This window comes from Sorghum bicolor, chromosome 8 (assembly GCF_000003195.3).
Source record: "Sorghum bicolor cultivar BTx623 chromosome 8, Sorghum_bicolor_NCBIv3, whole genome shotgun sequence".
Taxonomy (NCBI): domain Eukaryota; kingdom Viridiplantae; phylum Streptophyta; class Magnoliopsida; order Poales; family Poaceae; genus Sorghum; species Sorghum bicolor.
In genome coordinates this window covers 3,953,109-3,960,697 of record NC_012877.2, presented here as the reverse complement: position 1 = coordinate 3,960,697, position 7,589 = coordinate 3,953,109, and the positions used below count along the sequence as shown (strand labels likewise).

Here is a 7,589-nt window from a genome sequence, read left to right as displayed (position 1 = left end):
GGATCGGAGTGGCCGCCGCCGGCGTGCGACCAATGGAGCGCTAGCTGCACGCATGTTCTGAAAGATTAGATTAATGGAGGTCGCCATCGATCTGCTGGTGGCGAATGTGCAGTGTTCGCGGCGGCGCGATCGTGGGGTTTTGGATTTGTGCCCATCTCGAGAGGGCACGCCATTGCACATTTGCACTGCCCAAGTGCGCGGAAGGATCGGACCGGAGGTACATACTCATGTGTGCTTCCTTCTCCGGTGGTGGATGTGGAGTGGAGAACGCTAGCTCTGTTGTTCGATGGCGTCGGCCGTCGGTCGGCTTTACACGTGTCAGATAATAGCATTTAGGGCACTTTGATTAGGTGTTAAAGTTTAATACTCCCCCATCCCAAATTGTAAGTCGTTTGACTTTTTTTACCCCAAGTTGGACCACTCGTCTTATTCAAAAGATTTGTGCAAATATAGTCAAATTTAAGTCATTCTTGAAGAACTTTTATTAATAAACCAATACACAACAAAAAAAAGTGATATTTTGTACAAAAGTTTGAATAAGACGAGTGGTCAAACTTGATATTAAAAAAGTCAAACGACTTACAATTTGGAATGGATTGAGTAGGCTTCATTTTATTTGATAATCTGTATCAAATCATGGACTAGTTAGGCTCAAAAGATTTTTGTCTCGCAATTACGTACTCTTAGCTGTGTTTTTCGTTTCGTAAATAGTCTATATTTAGTATATCCATGCATGCGTTCAAATATTTAATGTGGTAGAAGTCAAAGCTTAACAACGTCAACCAAATATGGCTTTATTAGGCGTTGTTTAGTTTCCAAAAAAATTTAATTCGGGATAGTGCTACAGTATCCAAACAAAAAATTTTGAGAACTCTTTGAGAACATGTACAATTGTACATGACCATGAGCCTACCTGGTGTTATTGCTCATACGACACGTGTCACGTGTGTAGTCAAGGGTTGGCAGGCTTCATCATTTTGCTGCAAATGGTTCCAGCGGCTTCACGCTACAGTACTCAACAAGGACACTACAGTGGATTTACTTGACAGAGAAACTAGTTTTGTGGTGTGCAAAAGAGACCGTACGCTTCTAGCCGCAGTTGAGTGGCATGTAATAAGCGTACAGCCTGTTGGTTTGGCTCGTAAGTTATAATTAAAAGTATTATGTGTTAATATGTTTTAAAAAAATACTGTTGAATAATTAATAGATTTAGTAAATAAGCTCAAGTGAATATAAGGATCTTTGATTTCGAGTGCCACCGGCTGAAATCGCTGCTCCACGAAAACGCTCGGTCATAAAAAGTTGACCTTTGAATATTTGATATTGTTGAAGTATAGCTTAAGCTTTTAAGTTAAACTAAATCAATACATGACTATATGTATATATGACTTATGTAGGGACCAAAATAAAAATGACTATTTTTATTTTTTTTAAAAAAAAAGAGGAACTTAATTAGCCTAGATAGCTTTTGGCAACTAATATTTACCAGACGGCGTACTTAAGGTATAGTACATAATAATAGAGCCCACATGACATGAATCGGTGTCTCTATGATATTGTACTCCCTCGAATCCAATTTATAAACTGTTTAGCTTTTTTTAGGTATATATATATTTTATAAATTTAGAGATGCATATATTTAGATGCATATAACAAAAAAAACTATGTATCTAAAAAAGTTAAACAACTTATTTAGAATCGAGAAAGTAGCAAACAAGGGATTCATTGTTTTTTCTCAGCCACATCATCAACTAACTTAAAGGCATGACTGTGGTTTTTGCGAGGTTGTGCCCATAACAGTCTATTGAGCTTATTTGCGAAATCTGCTAGCCATTAAACAATATTTTTCCCTTGCAATAATTCAGTGAGCTTAAGTCAATCGATCGATCCCGCTTTGAATTTCCCACAACATCACAAAAATTTCGAAGGAAGTCTAGAGGATTATATGCATCTATCCTTCCTTGAGCGTATACATTTTTCATCTTTGCTAAGTTAGAGCAGAATACATGTCTCACCCTTTGTTCTTGTCTACTATTTCCTTCCATCTTTTTTTTAATATATATCATCACCCCCCCTTGTTAGATTCTTTTTCTGTGCTCTCGTCAGCATACGAACGTACTACAACGTACGTGTCAAAAATAGCAAGTGACAAGTGAGCCACACTGGATTAGGATTAGTCCTCTCTATGACGTCAGCCAGCCAGACACCCCCAATGTAACGAACTACACCACCGTGCACGCTTCGTCCTGCACCTTGCCGCCGCCGCCGCCGTCGACGTCGAGCCGGCCGCTCTCCTCGGCGTCGTAGCTGGCGTGCACGCTGTAGAGCACGTACACGAGGAGCGCGGCGGCCGAAAAGATGGCGAAGCGGACGTACGAGGGGCGGTCGAGCGACCCGAGCAGGAAGACGTTGAGGAAGACGGACGCGGCGGGCACCCAGGGCATCCCGGGGACGCCCCACAGCTCGGGGACGCGCGCCTGCGGCACCAGCGCCTGGAACGCGGCGACCGCGGTCACCGCCAGCGCCGCGCACGCCGCCAGCAGGCCCGCGCGCACGCCCCGCCGCTCGGGTGGCGCCAGCTTCCACGCCAGCGTGAAGGCGAGCGCGGACAGGGAGAAGACGAGGAGGAACGCGAGCGTCGGCCATCTCGCGCCGCCGCCGCCGACGTAGCGGCGGTACACGACGGCGTTGGCCACCATGTAGAAGACGAAGAGCGTGCCGATGCAGACGAGGTTGAGCAGGATGTCCAGCTCCGTGAACAGCGCCAGCGCCGCCGTGAAGACGCCTGCGTGCGATGCGATGCAAGTCAGCCGCCGCCCGCCGTCGCCGGCGTCAGAATGCCAAATTGAAGAGCTGGAACGGGCGGAACCGCGCTCACCGAGGAAGGCGGATGCGTTGACGGGGGTGGCGGTGCGCGGGTTGACCCGGGCGAGCCACGCCGGCATGACGCCGGAGCGGCCGATGACGCACAGGTACCGCGCCTGGCCCAGCATGGCCACCATGAGCGAGGTGAGGATGCCGAGGCTGGCGCCGGCGCCGATGACGTTGGACACCCAGGCGCACCGCTCCCGCCCCTTGAACGCCCCCGAGAACGGCGCCTCCGGGTCAATCTGCAGCACATGATCAGCAAACGGAGAAAAGAGAAACATTCAGACAACTTGACCAGACCAGACCAGGTGATGAAAAAGAAGTGCCGCAGATTGACTGAGAATTATTACTCCTACTGGTTGTCACTGTTATTCGTGGTTGCAGGTAGAAGGAAGGGAACCACACGATCGAAAAAGGTAGTGAAAAATCTCGATGCTTTTGCTTCTGTTAATATTTACAGAAAGTGGATTCGATTCGAGGCCGTCGGTCCAGGAGAGATTGGGACAGCAGATTCATCATCCCAAATCACACACACCACCAACATCCCAGAAAAAAGCTGAGTGAGACATGGAACAAACAGAAGCCAGATGCTATAGTACTAGAACTAGCCCAATTGACCATATATTCCCCTGAGCCTGAGGTGAGGTAACCTACGCAGCCAAAGATGAGCTCTAAAATAGCCTATATATATATTTTCCACAACAAGAAGGAAATGGAAGGCCCCCAATGTCCGTCTACTGTAAATCAGTACTGGCAGCATCAATCGTGTCGTCTGCAACTATAGCCAGCCAATCGGCCTTTACATAGCATATCCAAATGCTGTTTTGTTAGATGGAATCTTGAACTAGGCAGAATTTTGGCATCTTCAAAAAAAAGTTTCATAGACTGGATCCGGACACGTACCGCGTCGTAGGGGAGGAGCATGGACATGGAGGCGGCCATGAGGCAGTAGAGCACGGTGACGACGACGACGGATCCGGAGACGCCGACGGGGATGTCGCGCGCGGGCCGCTGCACCTCCTCGGCCATGGTGGACACGGCGTCGTAGCCGATGTAGCTCAGGTACACCATGGCGGCGCCGTTGAAGACGCCCACGGCGCCGTGCGGGAAGAACCCGCCGGGGCTGCGCGACGGGTCCGCGGGGCGCGTCAGGTTGCGCGCGTCGCCGTGCCGGAACCCCATGCCGATGATGAACAGGATGAACGCCACGTGCACCGCCGTCAGCACCATGTTCACCACCGAGCTCTCCTTGGTGCTGTGCTATTCAAATGGAGGGGGAGGGAAAAATAAAACAATCCTTCAGACGCTGCTCCAATCCAAATTTGATCCTCATCTTTCGACAGCATTTGGCGTAATAAAAACATTCCACCACGTAACCAAAAGGAGGGTACTCCAACACTGGAGAACACAAAGACCGACAAGATTCCTTGCCACGGAACAAAATCTCCATTTGAAGGACCCTCTGCAACCAGAAGGCAGCAAAATGATCGAGGAGGAGAGTGTCGTGCATTCCTTGTCATCGTGCCACTGCCCACTACTAACGCAGACAGCAGAGGCAGCAGCCAGCCAATGGAGAGTGACACACCAAGAGGCTGACATCACGAGACGATGAGATTGAGAAGGAGAGGGAACCTGTAGCAGATGCAGACGGTGATGAGGAGGATGACGGCGACGGCGAGGAGGTCCACCTGGTTGAAGCCGTCGGGCAGGCCGTGCACGGTGATCCGCCACTGGCTGGGCGCGTCCACGCCCACCGCCGTGCCCAGGTACGCCGTGAAGCTGCGCGCCACGGCGGCGTTGGAGAAGACGTACTCCATGATCAGGTTCGCCCCCGTCAGGAACGCCGCCAGCTCCCCTGCGACGGCCGCTGTTCAGTCAGTGCGTTTTTGGAAGAAAAAACATGCGAATTTGCATGGCAAATGCAGGGTAGTTTACTGACGGAGGAAACGGTGGCTGCGAGCGATGCGAAAATGGCCGTGAATTCAATTTTCATGCGGATGTGGGCGAAAAGGGCAAGCCGTTTGGGTTTGGGTTGGTCCCGTGATAAATTCTGTTGGACGTCGCCGTCGTTCAAGTCCTTTTTTTTTTTAAAAAAAAAACGTTCGTGCCAGGTAGAAGTATAATAAATAGCAACCGATTGACTGACAAACCCGGGCACCTCTCATGCTAGGTCGTGTTCCTCTGTACTTTTATGTTTGAGATTTGGAAGTGCATTATTACGTTGATTTCGTGTTGAGACGACAAAAAAAAAGAAACAGAATTAACTGCCGATGGACAAAGTGAAAGGCAAATCTTTTCGGAGGGTGGTAAAAGGGGAAAACAAATCTTACTTTTTAAGGAAAAAAATATAAGGAGTCAAGGAATCCATGAAAAGGAAAGAAAACATCGCCAAGACTACGACGAGAGGCACCTCAATTCCTGCTCACAAATATGCCTCCCTCTTCAACGCAAACCACAGCAGATAGAAATACAGATACAGTGATCTTTTTTTGGATAAATAAAAATGGCAAAATAAGCATATATTGTCGTGTGCCGTTTCGTTCGAGAAACATCGATATCTGCAGTTTTGTATCCAAAACAAATTTGGCATGCCAAATACGAACAGACACGCTCTTCAAAAAAAAAAATACGAACAGACACGTGGTCCAGCTTGAGCAGCTACGCAGCGCGCCAGCCTCAGCAATAACTGGACAAACCCAACGAAGGGTCAAGATGTATATGCACACACATGCAACAAGATAGCCATGACTTTATTATTATTTCAAGAAAAAGGTGTTTCATGAAAAAAAAAGATAAAAGAAAGGAAAAAAAGGGCATTTTTTTTAATTGTATCGACCGACGTGTGTGTGCATGTCATCAGTCACAGCTCACAGGCAGCTGCTAGCGGCACCGCAACCGCAATGCCGCGAACCGCAGCAACGGCAACGAAACCAAGCGACGGGCCGGCCGGCGACGAACGAAACGAAGGACGACGACTCACCGAAGGTGACGCGGAGGTAGCTGAAGGCGCCGCCGGCGACGGGCAAGTCGACGGCGAACTCGGTGTAGCAGAAGGCGGAGAGCAGCGCGCAGAGCCCGGCAATGGCGTAGGACACCACGACGCCAGGCCCCGCGTGCAGCCGCGCGGCGCGGCCCGTGGTGACGAAGACGCCCGCGCCCACCATGCCGCCCAGGCCCAGCCCGACGAGGTCCCACCACCGCAGCGCGCGCGCCATGTCGGCGCCCGACCGCGCCCGCACCCGGCTCATCTCCTCCCCGGCCGCCGTCGCGGCGAACGCGCGGCGCGACAGCCGGCGTGGCGTCTGCGCTAGCGCGCGCCCGTACGCGCGCCAGCTCGCGAACGAGGAGGAGGAGGAGGAGGAGGTACCCGTGCCGCCGATGGCGGCGTTCGCTGTGACCCCTGCCGGGTGGTGGTGGACGGCATCGGAGGACGCCAGCGCCAAGCACTTATTGTCCATGGCTGCCGCTGCCGCCGCCGCCGCAAAGCACACGCACGCGCTCCCACGCACAGGTGTTGGGTTGGGTTGGGTTGGTTGCTGGTGGAGCGGTGGTGGTGGCGGGAGTGATCAGGGGGATTTGGCCGTTTTGGGGGGAGGAGGAGCAGGAGCTGGGACGGAGAGGCGTGAGCCGCGTGACGAGGGGTTGGCGAGGGCCGAGGGCGAGGGCGGGCGTGCGGTATATAAAGAGGCTGGGCCGGCGGGGCAGGCCCGGGTGATTGGTGAAGAGCACAGTCATGGTAGTATCTGCAAAGGCTGTAGTGAAGCTGATTGCGCAACCGTGTATTGTGTAGAGCATACGTACATGCATGCATATCGAATACAAATAGTGGAATTGGAGGGCAAAGACCGCCAAATCGATCGAGTGGATCCACGCATGCTTTATATCCAAAACAAGATTACTAGTCATCACTACACGTACTACTTGCAGTCCTAACAGCCAAACGACGACTCTCTTTACGTGGCTGCCCAAGTATTTGGCATGACGCGGACCGCGGACGGTACCAAGATCCAGGGCTTGTTTAGCTCACCCAAAAACTAAAAAGTTTTCAAGATTCTCCATCACATCGAATCTTGCGGCACATGCATGAAGCATTAAATATAGATAAAAATAAAAACTAATTACACATTTTGTCTGTAAATCACGAGATGAATCTTTCGACCCTAGTTAGTCCATGATTGGATAATGTTTACCACAAACAAACGAAAGTGCTACAATAGCGAAATCCAAAAAGTTTTCACATCAGCATTAGCTTGGCTATAAGCCCATTAATGTACCTGCTCTAAAAGTTTATAAGATTCTCTGTTATATCAATTTTTTGACACATAAATGAAGCATTAAATATTGATTAAAAAATAACTAATTGCACAATTTATCTGTGATTTGCGAGACAAATATTTTAAGTCTAGTTAGTTTATGATTGGAGACAAATTATCAAATCAAACGAAATTGTTACAGTAGCTAAATCCAAAAAGCTTTTGGATCTAAACAACCCTTGTCGTATCGTACCATTTCAGAATATGTTTGGTTCTATAGGACTAGAAATTAGAGATTACTTTTTAGCCTATTTTAGTTCCTTTATTTAAATCAAACAGATGGGACTAGAATTTTTAGTCTCTAGTTCACTAATTACATAGAAGAGGCATTTGAGGACTAAAGGACCAAATTTGCAACTCATACCCCGCCCTCTCTCCTCCCCCACACCCCTCGCCCAATACGCCGTC

General features: G+C 49.5%; 1 protein-coding gene across 1 annotated transcript; it reads right to left on the bottom strand.

Annotated features, from left to right (window-relative positions):
• LOC8073450 (cationic amino acid transporter 6, chloroplastic) lies at positions 1,871-6,565 on the bottom strand. Its single transcript, XM_002441809.2, has 5 exons — positions 5,849-6,565; positions 4,501-4,723; positions 3,772-4,123; positions 2,879-3,110; positions 1,871-2,785 (listed from the first exon to the last, which is right to left on the bottom strand). The coding sequence occupies exons 1-5, from the start codon at positions 6,324-6,326 to the stop codon at positions 2,223-2,225; spliced, it is 1,848 nt and encodes a 615-aa protein (XP_002441854.2). The 5' UTR covers positions 6,327-6,565; the 3' UTR covers positions 1,871-2,222.